The sequence below is a fragment of the Pseudoliparis swirei genome, chromosome 20, assembly GCF_029220125.1.
Source record: "Pseudoliparis swirei isolate HS2019 ecotype Mariana Trench chromosome 20, NWPU_hadal_v1, whole genome shotgun sequence".
Taxonomy (NCBI): Eukaryota; Metazoa; Chordata; class Actinopteri; order Perciformes; family Liparidae; genus Pseudoliparis; species Pseudoliparis swirei.
This window is the reverse complement of record NC_079407.1, coordinates 8,170,255-8,190,612: the sequence shown is the minus strand read 5'-3', so window position 1 is coordinate 8,190,612 and position 20,358 is coordinate 8,170,255. Positions and strand designations below refer to the sequence as shown.

The window sequence follows — 20,358 nt, the reverse complement described above, 5'->3', positions numbered from 1 at the left end:
CAGTAGTTTGAAGCATCAGGGGTTCACATTCATTGGAATAAGCATTGTTTGGTGGCCCTCAGGCCACATTATTGTATCTGGTATTGTGGACAAATACCCATTCGAATGGTTGGATTTGGCCACACACACACACACGCACACATACACACACATACACCCCCCCTCACACACTCACACTCACACAAAGGCTACCATAATCATACTAATGAACTCCCTGCATTCATATTAAATCATAGAGCAGCTCCAGGATGCTGCGCAGCAGTTGAAGCAGCAGCGCTCTCTTGTCTTTTTACGGGAGACAAAGGGAAATCAAATGTTCCCAAAGGGAAATAACATTGCATGCTTTATACCTCTCTTTTGATCATCACAGAGAAAGAGAAAAATAAAGAGAGAGAGAGATGGGTTGTGTTGGCAACAAGAAACAACGCCATTAAACAATATAAAATAATCAAACATTGAAATCACATAGATTATGTGATTTTCAAATATTTCTATATAATGGAAAATCCTATGACATCAGAATGTTTTCATACAGCACACCCATTTAGTACTCCGCACAGGTTCGGCTCAATCAAATACCAAGAAAGGCTCTGCCAACATTAATTGAACCAACATGTGTGAGTGTGTGTACGCATTTGTGCGTGCGTGCATGTGTATGTGTGTGAGCCTGGAAACATTAGCTGATGAGGCAGTGACAAACAACCCAGCACAGCAGACTGATGAAATTAATATTATATTTGGTCTTTCTGACTCTCGTTCGCTGTCCCTCCCTCTGAATAAAACAGGATTAACAGAGGAGAGAGAAATAGAGAAATAGAGAGAGAGAGAGAGAAAGAAGCCTGCGTCAGCTGCATGTGTATAATCTCTTTCTGTCCTGCCAAAACACAGTTTTGCATGTGTGATTGAAAAAGAGTTTGCATGTGTATGTGTTTGAAACTATGAGCTATGAGCTTTCTCCCAGCATCACTGAGTGTGACGTTAGGAGAGAAACAGATGAACTCTGAGGACACATACAGAGATATAGAGAGATTGGTTTTCACTGAGCCGTTTCACTGTGTGTTTTCACTTTCTATCAGTGTGTACGACTTGGTTCCACCATGCTGGCTTTCCAGCAACATACTGTGACCCAACCAGCAGTCAGTTAGCGTGGAGACATCAGCACTGAACAGGGACCTGTGTGGATGAGCAGAGCTACACGACAGAGAGGCTGGTGAGCTGTTTTGTGCATCATCAGACAAAAGGCCTCAGTAGCTACACAAAAAAATGTGCAGAACAGGTAAACATCATTGTACGCCAATACTCACACCATCACACGTAGAAATTTAAAGGCTTATCCATGCACAATAACAACGCCCACGTTATAGAATATTACATCTCTTTGTGAGTCCTACGAGATGAAAATAAGAGCGCCCAATCATATGACAAGAAGCTAGAATAAGAGCGCCCAATCATATGACAAGAAGCTAGAATAAGAGCGCCCAATCATATGACAAGAAGCTAGAATAAGAGCACCCAATCATATGACAAGAAGCTAGAATAAGAGCGCCCAATCATATGACAAGAAGCTAGAATAAGAGCACCCAATCATATGACAAGAAGCTAGAATAAGAGCGCCCAACAATATGACAAGAAGCTAGAATAAGAGCGCCCAATCATATGACAAGAAGCTAGAATAAGAGTGCCCAATCATATGACAAGAAGCTAGAACAAGAGCACCCAATCATATGACAAGAAGCTAGAATAAGAGCGCCCAATCATATGACAAGAAGCTAGAATAAGAGCACCCAATCATATGACAAGAAGCTAGAATAAGAGCACCCAATCATATGACAAGAAGCTAGAATAAGAGCGCCCAATCACATGACAAGAAGCTAGAATAAGAGCGCCCAATCATATGACAAGAAGCTAGAATAAGAGCGCCCAATCATATGACAAGAAGCTAGAATAAGAGCGCCCAATCATATGACAAGAAGCTAGAATAAGAGCGCCCAATCATATGACAAGAAGCTAGAAAAACCGCACACATTCTGGGGAAGAAGCAGCGCAGCGAGCAGAAAACAAGACGCACAAGATCCAAAAGAGTACATTGATTGAGTAACCATCAAACGCAGATTATGTACATACAAATGACCCTCGAACGCAATAAGAACCGAGTGCAAAACCAAAGGAGTGAAAGTAAATCCATACCCGAGCTAAATATGGAGAGGCTTTTCAAAAAGGTGCTTTCCCTCTAGTCACCTGCATTATCAGCTTAGCGGGGTACATTAAGGAGACCTTGGTTTCATAACTAATTGGATCACGGCAGTTAAATGCAGCAGTGAATCTGATAACACGATAAGAATCGAGACGGGGCTAGAGCAATTGATTTAAGAATTAGTTCATTTGAGAAGCAGTTGTTTTAAGCAAAGCCTGCTTAAAAGGAGAAGATTGGGGTGTTTAAAGTTAAACTGGGCAACAGCATGTTTGCTAGTTGGTTAAAAAACTTAAGCGACAGCCAACTACTGCAGAGAAAAATATGCAATAAAAAAAAGAGCAATTACTGCTCAACACTTAATATCATCTAGTTTAAATTTGACATGATTAATTAAATGTATCAGCATACTGTATCTAATTATTAAGTATTCGGTATTATTTTTGAGAAAAATTGCACTATATTTAATTGCTTTCAATACGAATATGGTTCAATAGGATATTGTCTAATTAATACAACTCATTGTTAGAGAGAGTGTGTGTGCATGCGTGCCTGCCTGCTTAAGTCTAAGTGCGTGCGTCATCGTACGTGTCATGGACGCAAGCAATGCAAAAGAAGCATGAGGAGAATGGAATCAGGAGGGATATTATTCAATGTATCTATTTAAGAGAGAGAGAGACAGAGAGAAACGAAGAGGAGGTGGACTCCATGCCCGTGGGACCATGCTCACCTGAATAGGTATCATTCTGTGGAGCTTCAGTGCCCCCTTCTGGTGGAATCTGGTAAAACAGCCAATACAGTAGTCTTCTGTGCATTCAGCACACACCTACAGATACACAGTGCAGTCAGTGTGTGCATGTGTGCGTGTGTGTGTGTGTGTGTGTGCGTGTGCTTGTGTGTGTGTTAAAGAGAGGATTGTAGGGACTATCAGGATGTGTGCATGTAGGCGTTTGTGCCAAGCGTCTGTGGATGGCGTGCATGTGAGTGCACGTGAGTGAATGCATCTTAAGGGAGGTCATTATCATTTTCTTCGATGAGAATCCGGTCTTATTAGTGGGGAAAAGTCATTGTGTCAGCAGGTTGGGGAGAAAGGTCGAGACCAGGTAGACGGAGCATGTGGGCAAGGCCAAGAGGAGACAGCAAATGAGAATGGAGGATGTGTGCAAGGGAGGGAGAAAAGGATGAAGGCTTCTTCAAATACATAAACAAGTAAAACAAGCAGTAAGAAATGTGTTAGTTTCTCTTCATTTAAGGTCGAGGTGTATTTTCTTGTTATGGTTTTCTCATCAATACCATGTCAAATTCTGAATGTCTTCCGTTTACTATTGAGGGCACTCTCTGAGGGAACAGGAAACACATTCTACTCATCCACAGTGGGACTATCACTGTTTTTTCACAACTGTGTGATTTCTTTCTGGATCTAATGACTTAGAACCTTCTTCATTTGTTCTTTGTAATAGATAGTTGACCTTTTACCAAGTCCCACCCTCAGAGGCAGACCGGCCAATCACAGCATGGCGTCGGCCAGCTCTGACCAAGGTGCGACAAGCTTTTCTCCAGCTTGTTAGACGGCAAAGTTTGACATCCTTGATATGTTCTTCAAGCGCATATCGTAGACCTTTCTCTCTGCTTTACTCTGGCACGTTGACGGAGTAGCAACAAGGGGCGGGGCATAGCAAATGATAATTTGAGCAAAAACAAAGTTAATTTGTTCCATACATAGTCATTGTGGATAAACAGGTCTGACAGTGCTGTTTTTCTACCTGCAGATTAACAATGTAATCCTGCTGCTATATTTTTACTCATCTTGTCCCTCTTTTGGTCCGAGTGTGTGGCCGTGTGTGGGCATGTATGCATTCACATGCAAGCGTACAGCTGTGACATTGCCCTTTACTGGTCCCATAAAGCAGGGCCTCATTTCCCTTTTCATGCCTGAGGATAAATTACAGCCACTCCCCAGGGACTATGGCATCCCTATCAGGCTGCAAGCATCATATCACTGCGCTCTCCTGTGCTACACAGAGGGAAATGAAGTCCCCCCCTTTTTTTTTTTATGGATGACTCGGCGTGCAGTGTGTGCGAGTGTGTACGGGTGATTTCAGTAAAGGCTGTGCCATATGCGAGTCATAATTCAAAATAAGCCCAGATGTGTTTATGATTGTGTATGCGTGCATGTGTGTGTGTGCATTTTCATTCAGAGTGACGGGGACAGAGTCATAACGCTTTCCATTATTACCATCATTATAGGACAAAACCTGTGAGTGTGTGTGAGTGGACCGTGGATTTATGTGTGCCTATGCGCTTGCCCAGACGACAGTAAGCATCGCCATTAAGCCCATCACTGTGGGGCATTTGGGGCAATTGAGCCTTTTGTTGGACAATTCAGTGGCATCATTATCAAATTGACTGTTAAGCCTTAGCGCATTACATTTGACCACATGTGTGTGGTGTACTTAAAATAACGTATTACACAACAAGAGGGTCAGACATAAGTTGGCTGCCAGTTCAATCTATTCAGCCCCTCCCTCTCCCTCAAGCCCTCTATCAATCTCCTTTTCTCTCCCTCATTGCTCTGGTTCTCTCTCTCTCTCTCTCTCCCTGTCTTTTAGATGCATCAGTTATTCAACAGTAAACTCTGCTGACTTCCAGGTCGGAAAATGGGCTCGGAATTGCTCGAGCGAGTCGCTGAGGATCTAGAATATAGCGATGTGGGAGGGACTGGTGTTCAATCACGTATTACTCGGCTCAGTTTGCCGCTGTCCATTATACACAGACGTAGATATACAAACGTACATACAGAATGGCTTTTCTCTCTCTTGATCACACATATAGTTGGAGGCCAGGGTCACAACAGTGGATGAAGAGTGAAAAGAATAAACAATGGTGCCCTCGGAGGTCTCGGGTATTGATGCGTGGATCCAACTTAATTGTTATCAGTGCAAACACACATATAGACAAACAGATAGGACAGCAGAGGCTCAGCGAGAGAGAGAGAGAGAGAGAGAGAGAGAGAGAGGGGCGGGGATGTGGAAGCGAGAAAAATTTAGAAGGATGGGGGGGAAATGTGTTGTGTGTGAGAGAAGGAAAGAAAGACTGTTAAATGTGCACGTGATGCAAAGAAAAAGAGGGCAGCAGGATGGGAGATAGCAGAGAAGAAAACATATGATGTAGGTCGGGGGGGAACAGAAATATATAGAAAGACACAGAGGGCAGAAGAGACAGCAAAGCACCAGAAACAGATGAATTGATGGAGAGTGATGGACAGGTAGGAAAAAGAGAGAGACGGGCAGTGTGTGTGTGTGAGAGAGAGAGAGAGAGTTTCTGAATTGTAACTATAAGTGTAAGTTAAGTTCTGTGACTCCTACTGTCGGGCCAGACATATCAAACTCTGTAGATTCATGACTGTACGGAAAAATTCAGAAATATGCATTTAGATTAAGTGGTCGGAATTATATAGCTTCATAAATCTTTTTTATAAATGTCAATCATCGTGGAATTTCCAAACCCACAGAAAAATTAAACACATGATGTAGAAATGCCCTTAGACATCTGTTTGTGTATCAATACTTTTGCCAGCTCCGCGACTCTTTAGGCTTCTCAATAAGAACAACGGAAAAGAAGGGCGACGTCCCTGTGCGTGTCACACTGGCGAGGTTCTCCATAGCACCTAAATAGCTGGTGCATTATGCACTTCTGCCTCTTTTTATGGCTCATTCATCACAGGTATCCATCATCTTGGTGATTACTCCATCATCATTATTAAACCGCAGAATAATGTGAAATGGTTAATTCATAGAGCTCGTATTGAAACTTAAAGTGTTTCGCAATTGACGATAACATTATATCATCCACGGGTAAAGAATGGCTGGGATGTAAATAAAAAGAATGATACAAATCCTTCACTCTTAAATACTTTAAAAATAGACGTGCCGTTGATTGACATTTTACAGAACGTTGTGTGGATTGCGAGAATAGTAAATTGGCAAATGAATAGCTTATGCCACATTCTCACCACACAAACCGCTTTTTCAAATACCACGATATGTTTAGGAAATGCAGGGGGTTTTGTGCAAACGTTTAATGTATACATCTGGATCCTGTTGTTATTTAAGTGTGTGAATTCGTGTGTGTGGTGTTTGCCTTTTTTTGTTGGTTGAAAAACTTGCCAGGTGAATATTCATCTGTAGATTAAATACTGAGCTTTCTATCCAGAGACACAATTATTCAACTGCCTGAGACACGAGAAAATGCCATCACGGAAAATATCCGTGTGTTTATGCTTACGACTCCTGCAGTCTTGATTTCACATTGTCCACAGCGTGTTCCCCTCAGACGGTGTTTTCTTCTATCTCTCGGGGGTGGAGGCCGAGGTGGGGCTAAAAAGAGCACGAATACTGTTGTTAACCCTCAGCAATGGGATCTAATTTGACATCTTTAATATTATATGTACTGAACTGACTTTCTTGTCGAGACATATAGAGACATATTCAGCGTCAAATATACAGTACGGTACATACAGCAATATTTCAATAGAATCACTGCTTATGGTTTTATATGCAAAGATTATTACAAATGATCATGCTTATACAACAAGTTGGAATTGTCAGCTCCTTTTTTTCTTTTTTTTTTAATGCAGCATTTTAGACCGTCCATAAAAAGCTTACTCGGCTCATTTTTAAACATTCCGGTTCCCGGTGTGATTTGGTCCCTCAGGCATGTCCAACACATTAATAATTCTGCCCAGGTTGGTCACTGGTTACACAGATCAATCTTGAACAAGAGAACTCCAGCGGCTGGCCCTGTGATGCCAGGTATCCACCTCACTGAAGTAACTGGGAGCAAGACACAGAACCTCCACCCGTTCCCAGGGCTCTGATCTGTAGCTGCTCCTGAATGACAATCTCCACGTGGAGAGTCGAAAGAATTCCAGCACAGGCAAGTGTATCCAAGGACCCACAGTTGTTGTCTCCCTGGTGCATGTAACGCACAGTTGAAAGCCGATGTTGTGGCTGTAAATGACTCACCCGTCAGTGGTTCATCCTTCAGCACTCGGATCTTCACCTTGCCTGCTGACAGCTGTTGAGGAGACGGGGAGTAACACATCTGTGGCGACACCGTTTATGTGCAAGTATGTTTCTATACATCGATGTGAACTCCTCTGTGTTCCTGTTCTATCGCTTGCCCTTTCACATCACTGCATGGTCCGAAACGTGCTCCCCATGAGGGTTTTACATAATATAAGTAACATATCACGTGTTAACCAGTTTTTCAATTAAATGATTATTGTTCTTCATTCTTTTACTCCCAAGAAGCCTAAAGTTTAGCAAAGGAGATACCCAAAGGCATAAGTGTTCTCCCCTGAGACATGGGGGACAAGATTAAATAAAAAAACTAATTAAGGGAAATCTCAAGTCACTTAAGTGCACTTAAGGATAAGGAGTGGCTGGACATATTTTCATGGATGCAGGCACATGGTGCACCCACAGCAAATGTGGAAACAGGAATGAGAATACATATTATAGATTAGATTAGATTAGATTAGATAATCCTTTATTAGTCCCACAATGGGGAAATTTCAGGATCACAGCAGCGGGTGCACATTAGAGCATTAATAAACAAAATACAATAACAATATTAAATGTACAGATGAATACAAAATATATATATATACAAGGTAGTGATATACCATGCAGGTAACCCTTAAGGTCACAAACCACAAGAAGAAGCTTCTCAGAATGTAAAGAATCCGGCTTGAGAACAAGTATGTTGTTAAGTATGTTAGTTTAGGTGAAGTTGTCAAGAAATTTGTTGGAAAGAAATGACTAAATATCATAATAATCTTACATGAATTACATTTTTTAATGCAAGGGCTTAAAACAAACTAACACGCCAGACACATCCACAGAAGTAGGATCTTCTCTTGTACCTTTTGGAGCGTGTTCTCCTTGTTCTTCTTCACGCTGTTTGTGACAGCGTTGCTGTTTAAAGAACCAAACTGTCCAGACTTCCATCTAAACCCTCCCGAGTGCCTAAGCAGACAGAAAGACAAAGGGAGAGAGAGTTTCTCTTTGGCAATTGTAAACAAACAATCTGGAAATACAATGTGATACGTGTAGCTCAATTACAGGAGCAAAGCTTCCAGTATTAATAGCTATCACATTTCAGAGACAGTGTTTACATCTGTTTGTGTCCTGGTTTTGATTTGTTTATGCTTCTTTTTGGTCATGAAGAATTTTTTGCCATATTGAAGAAATGTCACAGTCACTTTAATATTCATTCTGCATGAGAAGATCTGGGTATGGCAGCATAATCAGAAGAATCCTTGATTAACGTCAAAATTACACCGTTTATTAATAATTTTTCCGAGGAGAAAGATCTCATAATATTTGAGGGCTTTGGTATAACTATCAACAAGGCAGTTTATTCAAAGAAAACATAGTGAATAAAGATTGATTTTTCTCTTGAATGAACTGTAAAAGAAAAAAAATATCGAAAAAAATGAGAAAGCTCCCCGCAATCTATATGAGAATTAGCACAGCGCTGCAGTGCAAACACCTCGCCTTTCAAATGTAGGATTAATGTTTCTTTAATCCAGTGAAGTACCGAAAACGACAGAAGCATTTTAATAACAGGCTTTAAGTAGAGGGGAAGGCATTGATGTCAGGAAGAAAAAATATATATACAAACATGAAAAAGGTGCGGCATCACCATATAACTAAATCCCTAAATCCGTGAACAATAGATAAATAACTACAATTAGAAAAGCACTTTGTTCCATTAAATAGAAAAATAGTTGTTCATGCATCACACCATTGTCTCTGTGTTGATGAGAGGAATTAGTGCAGCAAGGGGAAGCACTTTGCCCCACGCCGGTACACACACACACACAAGAACGTATTGATACCAACATAAATTATACGTCATTATGGGTCGAAACTTTCACATCAGTCTCTGACCAAAAGGATGTTTTCTTTTATGATGTAGACAATTATCTATGAGCGAGGCCTCGATATCGATGCAGACGCAAATACAAGAGCGTGAAGGCAAATGTGCACTTGCATACTCTCACACACACGAAGGACGCTCCTGTCAGTTTTGGATCGTGAAGAGATGGAGGGGGATCCTCATTTACATGAGAGTTATTCATGCTCATGTTGTTGAATTATTTATGCTATTTATGCTATTGTGATGTCTGGCTGTCTTTGAGAGAAGTTTATTTTGGATTGAGCTGGCAGCCCGTCAGGGCACAGGAAGTCGGCATCTATTTGTGTGTGAGAGTGTGTGTCTATCTGCATCCGTGTGTGTGTGTGTGTGTGTCTCATGGCAAGACTCGCCACCACCCCTGATTCCATCGACGTGCCGGGCTGACACTGATGTTAGGCGTCAGGTAATCACCCTAGCGACATTACCTTGGCAACTGGACTGTCGCTAGGGGAGACAGTTGAGGCACACCCCTGTGGGTGCAGGATGACAGGGTGTCCCCTTAGGACAGGCGACCTGGAGAGATGAAGTGTGTGTTGGTGCATCTCTATGGACTTTGCATTTGCAAAAGATCTCATTATCCAATACACACAATTACACCCGCATAAATCCGTGTGAGTAAACACAAACTTCAAAACAAGAAAAGCTTAAACTTGCCCGTAGAAACTTAGAAGTACTGACACATTCCCAAAGTTAATGTTCCTCTCTTCTATCCACAAACACACAAATACGTACACAGACTTCCCTCGGGGGGGGGGGGGGGGGGGGGAGAGGGCAAGAGACTTGAAGTGACCTAACAACACCTGTTACACGGAGAAAGCCACATAAATAGACACGTTCACACTCACACATTCCTACATCGCACATCGCTGTGAGGCCAAGTGGACGGGAAATCACAACTTGCGTGTTGAAAACAAACATCAAACGCGACGCCAAATGCCACCTCGTCAAAGAACATTTCTTCATCAAAGTCAAAGCGGAGGAAACACAGAGGAGGACAGCTTCACATTAGCTTAGAGCGAGCTCACATTTCTAAATGATAAACAGAGATATATTGCGACGACAGAAGGAGAGCAAGGCGCGCGACGCCCGTCGTACCTTGGAACACTCATGTCTGACACGCGGCTCTCACCTTTATCTGACCCACCTCACCCAAAGGGAGAGCTGACACCATCTGCCTCGTGCACACGCACACACACACACACACACACACACGCATGCAAATGCACACAACCTCTGAAGTCTAATACCAAAGTAATCCAGTCTTCTCTCTTTACCCCCCGTCCACCCGCTGTGAGACGAGAGGAAAGGGCAAACACCTCGAGGGTTGAAGCAGGACAGAAACTTACCAAAGGCAAGAACGAGAGAGAGACACAGGATCCAAACACAAACTTTAACACATTTGACTCCGGCGTGAGCGGTGTCGGGTCACAGAGTCGACGCGCACGTGTGTGCTGAATGCACACGGCCTGAAGCAGGGGACAGGAGGAGGCACGCAAAACAAACGCAGAAGACAAACATGAGCAGTGGAGAACAAAAGAACACGGGACGGGAGTAAACAAAAAGACGAGGGAAAGAGTGAAAGAGGGAGCAAAGGAGGTGGAAAACGGGGAACCTCAACTGTACTTTTAGATAAGCCGAGAGCTATTGTTTGTAAGATATGTCGGCGTTAAGACAAAGCTACATTCAATCGGTCAGTCGGGCGTACCAAGACAATGAATGATGTACTGCGTTTGCCCCCCGAGTCCCCAGCTGGCTTTATTATCGCCTGTGTACTTTTCCCAAACTGATTATACCGGACCTCTTCTCAGCAAACCAAATTTGTTTGCCTATTCTTTGTGTGTGTGTGTGTGTGTGTGTGTGTGTGTGTAAAGACACACACAGCACAGCCTGAGCAGGAATTGCAGCTTGAAGATCGACATTAAAGGCTCGTCAAAGACACCGGCATGTTCTGAGAGGGAGAGCGAGTCGGGGAAGGAAGCTTAGAGGAAATCCAGATCACCTTCACATCATACATCACAGCACCTGATGAGCCGCCACACCGGCACTTTTGCCTGCTTTCTCCCACGTCAGTCAGAGGAGGAAGTGATGAGAAACCGTTTGCAACTTTTTCATTAGAGGTGTTTCAATTAGCTGTTCCTGGAATTCACATCGAACAAACTGCTGCTTGGCTGAGCAGCCTTCAGATACAAAGGCAGGAGGGAACTGCAGCTACGTTCATGTGGGGTTCAATTGTAAAAGCCCAACGGGTTTATTTTATTTCCTAACTCCATGGCGGCTTCTCCTCGATCCCAGTTAATGCGTTTTCACCTTCATCACGTCTCCGACAAACTTTTCTTCTACAATCTTCTGCCCGTTGTCATGTCAACCAACAGACAGCAAATATACAAACAAGCTGGGTTTAGAAAAACTAATAAAGGAGTGGAAGAATGTTTGAAGCGGGCAGTAGTAATATATATAAAAAGGTCGAAAAGTGGATTTTCCCACCCATCTGCTTCCCCTCTTCCTCTGCACGGCAGTAACGCTAAACATTAAAAAGGTATTAAAGGTATTACTTTGCTCTCCTTGACAACAACACTTATAAGTGAAACCAAAAACAAAACGAATCAGCAAAAAATGTATCTTCAACAATGGCCTGTGTGAAAAAAAAAGTTATATTTGGATTGGATTCAATCTATTGTCATTGCACAGAGTACAGGTACACGTGCAACGAAATGTGTCCTCTGCATTTCACCCATCCTTAGTTATTCAGTGACTTGCTCAAGGACACTTCGACTTGCAACTAATGGGGAGAGCGGGGATCGAACAGACGACCTTGGGGTTGCAGGACGACCCCCTTACCCCACTGAGCTACAGCCGCCCACAAAACACAGCTTGAAGCTGCCGAAACCAGGGATATTTGACAGGAAAATAAAAAAAATATTGGGAAAGAAGGGAATAATTCTGAATATCTTATCACTTTTTCCCTGACCTCTCAGCCACGACATATGCAGAGTACATTATTTCATCCATCTACACTTTGTAGCTAAGCCAGCTGAGTCCCCACACACACACACACACACACACACACATTTTCCAAACTGCTAATACTTCAAAGACACAGGGCGTAAGCACCGTTGCGTGTGTCTTTTCTGAATAGGGAACACAAGGCAAACACAACCGACAAAGTATAGCTCTTTCTGGAACCTGCAAAATGTGAGAAAAAAACACACACAAGTGGCATTATTTATGGAGGACTGCTATTAAAAATACACACAGGCTGCCGCGCACACACCTTGTCGTATCTTGGGGCTGGTGGAGCGGTAAATGTTGCAATACTTCAGTGTGACAGGAAACACTGTGTTTATGTGCTGATCGTTTGTGCAACCTGGACGGGACGGCCCTCTCCCCATTCTGATGTATGGCTTCTTAATAAGAGCCATAGGCAGCACTCATATACAAGGACAAACACAGACACACAACTCATCCCCTAAAAGAAACAAAAAAACATTAACCTTCATTTATAATCTACAATATGCATTTCCTTGTTTGTGGTTATGTATATATTTCAGCCTATAGAAGTAAATCATGTGGAGCTCTCATCATACCTCAGCTCTAAATCACTGATATTGTTATTAGCGGTGCTGACTGGAAATGTGTGTGTGTCGAACCTTTTTTCCGCCCGTTACTATTTGAAGGGGTCCATGGGTAATAAACGTACTCTGCATCTCCCTAAAGCTGTTCCTGAGTTATGTGCTCATATATTGTGATATACAGCCCTATTATGCTGTTCTCCGTAAGTACACGTTGGAAAACACATCTCTGAGTTGTTAATGAAATGAGAAGAAGTGAGGTAAACAGGGGATGGAAAATAAACAATCACATTAATAACCAGTGTGTGTTTGCATTCAGCATATTCATTTCCTGATTACGCGTGGCGGGGATGGCCCTCAATGTAAATGTGTTGGATAATAGTCATAGTAATGGGCCAGGTACCTATTCTGTCATAAAAATGGGGTGAGAAAATTAATGCTATTTTGTGTGTTATCCAATCCAATAAAAATATATATTTGAAGATGTGCATGCATTTGTAATAGTCTTATACTCAAAAACAATCACATACACCCCCACACACAATAGGTTGAGTATAATTTCTCGGCAGCCTGTGTTTGTTTGCCTCTTTGTGCATGTGCGTGTTCGCAATAGACGCGTGTGTGTGTGTGTGTATGTGTGTGTGTGTGGACTATATCCAGTCTGAGGTCTATAATTTATCCAACCATTTGAATGGGTATTTGTCCACAATACCAGATACAATAATGTGGCCTGAGGGCCACCAAACAATGCTTATTCCAATGAATGTGAACCCCTGATGCTTCAAACTACTGTATGGATCTGAGCTAATGGCCAAGTGGGTCATTGTCAGTGGGACCGTAACCCGCCTCTTATATTCTGGCTCTAAAAACAGAAAAACCCAATCCACTGTTTTATAACACAGACGGATTGCAATTGTGAAATGCCAGTTTTTCAGACGTTTGTAAATGTGTCTCCTGGAAGGCAATCTTTGTGTTGCAATTGGTTGCACACACAAAAAGTTGTTACGGTGGTTTCCGGCACCAATGGATAATATAACAAGCTCTTAGTGTGAAGCATACTGAGGCCTGAAGTGTCCGTTGATGCGCACCTGTGTCCTCCGATTGTGATGACGTCATCTCAGTGCACAGCCTTTCTAAATCATTCATTCAGGTTTCAATTCAATTCAGTGTATTTTATATACCCAATGCTTCAGTAAATAGTAGAAATGATGCGTTGACAGCTAAAACACTAACAGCCCCACTTTTGTATTCTGCCAACTGTTAGAATAACTGACAAAACATAATCTCTTTTGTCGTGATGACACTGAGAACTTGGAAATATGAATGAAATGCGTATGATCAGTCTGTGCAGTGAATGCAGAAGGCCTTTCGCTGAGTGCTTCTGTGAGAAGGTGTGATGTGGTCATCATGTGAAACGTCATCAATTGCACATCAGATAGTTTAAGAGATATTGTAATTTTCTTTCTAGGACAGCCATTATGTCACTTTATTAATTGTGTTTACTTTTCAGATGGAAGAAAAACCATTGAGATTTTAAATATGTGGATAATATATCCATATTTTCCCTTCTGGAAATCTGCTCTGACATATTTTAGATGCTCGGACCTGCAAGGCGGCGAGGTCAGCCAGTCATCTCGGCAGCTAGCAGCCCAACCCCCGAGTTGACTGGGCGGACAATGTCTGTCATCATCCTTTAGTAATTTACCCCTGGCCCTGATGTCTCCGTGACATTTTGATATACGATGTAACCCCTTTTGGTTGATACATTTTAGTTCCTGGGATGAAACATAATATCTGTTGCTGCCGTACCAGTTCATCTGAAGATAAAGGTTCATGTTTTTATTGGAAGGTAACAGCGCTGCCTCTGTGTGATCTTTTTATGGGCTGTATATATATATATATATATATATACACATACACGTGTAAAGCACAGTTATAAAGAACGCTGCTGTCCCAAACATTTGCAAATTGATTGTACTGCTTCGGACTCTCTAGTTGAACTTGTGTTACATTTCTTGAAGTTAATATTGTATTCTATTTCACAAGAGCACTTTTTGTTGTGTTGTTATGTTTTATTTTCCTGTTTTCAGATGACAGACTAAAAGCTCCAGATATAACTGAAAGGCAGCTGCTTGTGATAGGATTGCTTACTGGTCAGTATCATGGGAATAGCAGACAGTCCATCTGTTTTGAAGTGCAACAACAGCACACACAGCTGTATGACACTGAAAGTCACTTCTCACTTTCTTTTGCCTTTATTTTATTCATTAGCCTCTCAAAATGAATTAAGTATATTTAAGGCATTTAAATAATTTGATATTTCTTGGAGGGCAACATCGCATTAATGAGGTTCTGTAAATCCTCTGCATGTACTCAAAAGAGTTGTAACGGTTAATGTATGGTGCAATGCAAACACATGTAAGCTTTATTTAATATATAGAAGCAATTACAGGGACCAAGCAAAGACGTATCAAGACAAATACATTGCAGACAAGTACAATTTAGGTTATAATTGTAAAAAATGTGGGTAGAAAAACGAATAACAAATGGGATATTTGGGTCAATACAAGTAATTGTATTACCTTTATTTGAAAGCTTAGTTTTATCAACAGATGCACATTTTTACATCACTCATTCTTTTATGAGCAACGCTGCATATAAGGTGTTAGGACCAATTTATGTATGCTCCACTGACCTTTGAAACAGTCCACATTATGGCAATGAGTCTACTCCATCTATTTTTCAACTCTCTGACTGCTCCCTTTGTACTTCCACAGCAACCTTTTCTTGACCTTTATAGGGAGAGAAGTCATCGACGTCCCCTTCTTTCTCATTTAGTCCCCTCCTCCATCTATCTCTATTACTCAGTGGCTGCGCTCTTTTTCCAACAGTCGGGACACAATCCGGCGAGAACCGACGACGAGTGGTGAGGGAGGAGCATGGGAGGAGGAGAATTCCCCTCAAACGGAGCGATCGAGGTTTATTGTGCCATTAGTGGCTGATGAGATAACGATGTCCCCGAGAATAAATGATGCCAGTGATATCCTTCTGACTGCTCTTCTGTATGTTAAGTACATTTTACGGCATTTGCACATTCAGTTGTAAAAGCACAATGTATTTTACTTTGCTATTTAGGGCTAGGAATGTAATCGCAATACACTTAAATATGTTTGTGTCAGCCATGTGGTCGAGGTAGCATGCTTTTTTAAATAGTGTGCAGATTCCGCCGACATTAGGCATGCGCCGACATGGTAATGTTAATTCGTAAGAGAAACCAACTGAAGTCATTCTCGACTTAGTTGCACAACTCTTGTTATAAGCACCGTTGTTTGTTTTGAATGGAGATTCTTGCACATAATTTAAGTAAAACGAATGCTTTGTGAGGACGGAGGATCAGATAACACCATTACCAAGATAATGCTATAATTCTAAGATAAGTACATGCAAAATCAAATATTGTGTTCGGATTGATGTGAATCCGGCATGTAGTTGTTGAGAGAACTCTAGTGTGTGAAAGACAGACTGACAGATGGACAGCCTCTTCCTTAAAGCCCTGTTGCTAGGGCGGTTCACAACATGAAATCCTCCACAAGACGAACCGCAACAAACTAATAATACAGATATTCCATGTGAAGGAGTGCCACAACACAAAGAGCACTAAAATGATCTGTACAGTCAGCGCCTCTCTCGCTATCCCTCGCTTTCTCTCTCACTCGCCTTCTTCTGCCTGCTGTGATCTACCATCTTACTTCCATTCTCACCTTCCCACTTCAGGCTGCTCCTCCTCGTCACCTCTCTTCTCCTTTTCTAATACACCAACTGTAACAGTGATACTCACCCTCTCTCCTCCTTCTCTTTACTCATGCTCTCTTTCAGCTGTTGCAGTTTCTCCTCAATCTCATTGCTCTCCTGGGCCAGAGTCACTGTCTCCATCCGCAGTTCTTGCAGGTTTCTATGGCAACACACATAGACACTCACATAATATGCAATCAATCAACAACAATCAATCATCTAAATGACCTCCATCAGATTGGACAGCCTGGCTTTCATCGATATGTTCAATTCATCTACTGCAGTAGTAGATCTGTGTTGCCAGGACTGATCGATGTTTTGATCGAGTAGACACAGGATCAGCGTCCCAAAAAAGCCAGATATCAATTACCTGTTGGAAAACTTTATTTTGCATTGGGCATTATGAAGAAAACAAATACACTGCGTTGAATATGAATCAGATCAAAATCCCGGTCACACGGTTTATCTTGCCTGAAACTTCATTTTGTGAAATGCTCATTCTGTCGGCAGAATTTAAATGCAAACAGATGGAAACAGTATGGCAGCAAAGTAACCCTAATGGACTTCGACCAAATGCCTTAAATCACATCATTGATCTTATCTCATCTCACCTGGCAGAAAGCTTGACGGATTTGGCCTTGTTGTTAGGAAGCACGACAAAGTCATTTAAATTCATGTCTCTTCTGGCCGGGGCCTCAGGTATTCCTCCTCCGTTTTGCGTTGTGCTTTTTTTACAAAGAGTCTCTTCTGCAATAAAAAAAACACAACAGTAATGGTAGAAAACCAGCTGTGACACTGGGCCTACTCTAATTCACACACTGCCAGACATGAATATTGCTGCAATGAAATCAGCAAAATAGCAAGGACAGATTTGCTCAAATGTACAAGAGGCAGTTAAAACAAGCAATCATGTGTGTTTTAATTGATCCGGCAGACGTATATGCTTGACAAATGGCTGTCAACTCTGTTAGATAGTAAAAATCAATTAAATGAAATTAGCCAGGAAAGGGAGATATAATATATTGTCATACGATAATGGCACACCATCAAAACATGTAATAAACTGAGCAGATTGCAAAGTGAGAGTAAGTGGAAGTGATTAGCTACTATAAGTTTCGCTAAAGGTGGGTAACCTCATGAAATGAGACCCTGACATCTCACCTGCTAGTACCCTATATAATAAAAAAGCATCGCTCACAAGACTGTGAAGAAGTGCAGTAGCCTCCAGTGGAAAATCTGAACTTGTATTGAACTCAGCTTGCATAAGATAGCTCCAGACGTTTTTCAGAGGGGGCGTTTTTTACTTGACATAAAGGTGCATTTACTTTGAGCTCAGTTACATGTAGGAGCCTTTTTGAAGCTGCACCAGTAATACACACAACACCAGGGACGCAATAGGACAAAAGGACGCAGCTTTGATTGATATTATTGATCACACCTGTCCTGTGCTTTTCCTGCCATGACGTGAAATTGTCGGTATGTTGTTGACATCCAGGTGAAAGACACACTCGCTTCAAATTCCCTTGTCAACGACGGACAGTGGACAACGGATGGGGTTTTCTTCGACGAAAGAATATCTGAGAATACGTCATCTGGTTTCAAGGTCTCTCTTGTGGCACTGTTGTCTTGCTCCAAACTAAAAGTAGCTTTGCTAAAGGAGCTAGCGTTAAATAACACAACGCTAACTTACCTCACGCTCTCGCGCTCTCCTCAGTTTACCTGCGTGTCATAGCGCAATTCAGCTTAAACTTTTAATTGGCAGGCTTTATTGTAATGAAATTTACAAATGAATTGTATTAACTTACGGTTTCTATTTCAATATTTAAAAGTTTTCGCCGGCGGTCCGCTCTAGTCTCCACCACTCGGAAAGGTCTGTGTTGGGCTGTCGTAACTACGGCAACTGACTCCGGTCTCGCGATAGTTCTTTTTCTTCTTCTTCTTTTTGTTTTTAGGCGGCTGGCATCCAAACTGGTGCACTCGCGATAGTTCCGCAGCTGATTCTGCTTTCATCTCCCTCATACATAAACTGCGTTTAAACTACAGTCTATGAGTTTAGCAGAGCTCGTTTTTATTCCTACATCTGTTGGTTTGTTGTTGTGAAATTTCCGTGGATGTTTGTGTTGATTTATCTTACATTAAAAAAAAATTGAATTCAAAGTCATCAAGTCCCTTTTTGCCTCAGTAATCACGGGCAGCTGGAATTCCCTTCTGATTAGAATCCTCACAGCATCATGTTATGGTTCTGATTAAAGCTCTGAACTCCTCGTTGTTTTTTCAAGAGTCGTCTTTCATGATGACACACAATTGCAGATCAATCTTATTTGTGCAACAGTAAGAAGGTTATATAAGAGAGAAAACATTGACTACGTGTCAATAGTTTAGTTTGTGTAAACATGAATATATATATAGGTTGCACATATGTAGCCTAATGTGCATAAAACAAACCATAGAAAATGTTCCACTTCAGCATTATCGAGTGTCCCTGTCAGAATATTAAAATATTCCAGTATAAACAGAATTCCTGCATCAGCTCACAACAACGCACCTGCAGTGCATAGCTATAGCAACTCTTTGATTATATAAAAGGGTGTGCTATTATTAAATCATATGAATTTCCCATATGGATATAAATTCCTTTGAGTTAATACAAATATCTATACCGACATCATTTCGTAAAAGTACAACTCCTCAAGTACTCTTTTTGGACTACATTGAATAAAAAAATGTTGTCGTGAATAATGGTTCCAATATTTACAATCACATTTCTTAGGTATGACCTTGCATAACCCAGGGATAGCTCTGTTTGTGCTTCTATGAATATATCTCTGTCTGTCCCAAAACAGTGCAGCAAGCCAGTCATCCAGTCTGTACCTATTCTTCTTTGCTGTCATCCCCTCCACACCACAGGACAATTAAGGCTCAGCAAGCAGCGAACACACCTCCACCGTTAAATCTCTCTCTCTCTCTCTCTCTCCGTTTTTGGCATATTACCTATTGCTCCTGCCATCAGGGAAGTGTGAGTGTATGACTTATTGAGCGTGCCTGCGCGTGTGTGAGCGTGGATGGTCATTTAGGGTCATGACTCATGACCCTCCAGCTAGATTCTCTCTGTGCGGCTAAACAGCGACTCTCTCTCTCTCTCTCTCTCTCTCTCTCTCTCTCTCTCTCTCTCTCTCTCTCTCTCGTTTTCTCTCAGCTCTGCCCTCGTAGACAGCTGGGCGTGCTGTCGCATATCGATGAGCGTATACGAGTAAGAAGAAGAGAGGGACGGAGTAAGAAGAAGAGAGTAAGAAAAGGAGTGAGAGGTATAGAAAAAAATAGTGGGGAAGGGGAGAGATGGAGAGTGAGGGGGGCATAGCAAGAGGCCAGAAGGCACATGAAAAAGTAATGCAATGGAAAGAACACGAGCAAGAGAGCGACAGAATGCATGAAAGGAGGGGTACAAAAGCAGAGCAGTTGCGGGAAAAGGACAAGCGTGCTGTGAAATGTCAGGGCTATTTAATTCATCAGGAGGCAATGATTATGGCGCCATACTGAATGTCATCTGCTGGGTTAAACCTTCCTCCGTGGCCTGATGCTGGATATACAGGACTGTCTCAGAAAATTAGAATATTGTGATAAAGTTCTTTATTTTCTGTAATGCAATAAATAAATAAAAAATGTCATGCATTCTGGATTCATTACAAATCAACTGAAATATTGCAAGCCTTTTATTCTTTTAATATTGCTGATTATTTTTTACAGCTTAAGAAAACTCTAAAATCCTATCTCATAAAATTTTAATATTTCCTCAGACCAAGTAAAAAAAAAGATTTATAACAG

At 41.7% G+C, this 20,358-nt stretch overlaps 1 protein-coding gene across 8 annotated transcripts in view; it reads right to left on the bottom strand.

Annotated features, from left to right (window-relative positions):
- Positions 1-18,474, bottom strand: part of zbbx (zinc finger, B-box domain containing) — a 50,449-nt gene extending 31,975 nt beyond the window's left edge. For 3 of the 8 annotated variants that reach the window (XM_056441381.1, XM_056441388.1, XM_056441385.1), the window contains exons 1-7: positions 18,342-18,473; positions 17,148-17,283; positions 16,583-16,696; positions 8,118-8,220; positions 7,216-7,267; positions 6,476-6,567; positions 2,922-3,017 (exon numbers count right to left, since the gene is read on the bottom strand). In XM_056441381.1, the coding sequence (XP_056297356.1) occupies positions 2,922-3,017; positions 6,476-6,567; positions 7,216-7,267; positions 8,118-8,220; positions 16,583-16,696; positions 17,148-17,212 (522 nt within the window). In that variant the 5' untranslated portion in view covers positions 17,213-17,283; positions 18,342-18,473. Of the gene's footprint in view, positions 1-2,921; positions 3,238-6,475; positions 6,568-7,215; positions 7,268-8,117; positions 8,221-16,582; positions 16,697-17,147; positions 17,284-18,226; positions 18,299-18,341 lie in introns of those variants that run through there. The other 5 variants (XM_056441387.1, XM_056441383.1, XM_056441382.1 and 2 more) reach the window with 5 other exon arrangements.
- Positions 18,475-20,358: the final 1,884 nt, after the last annotated feature.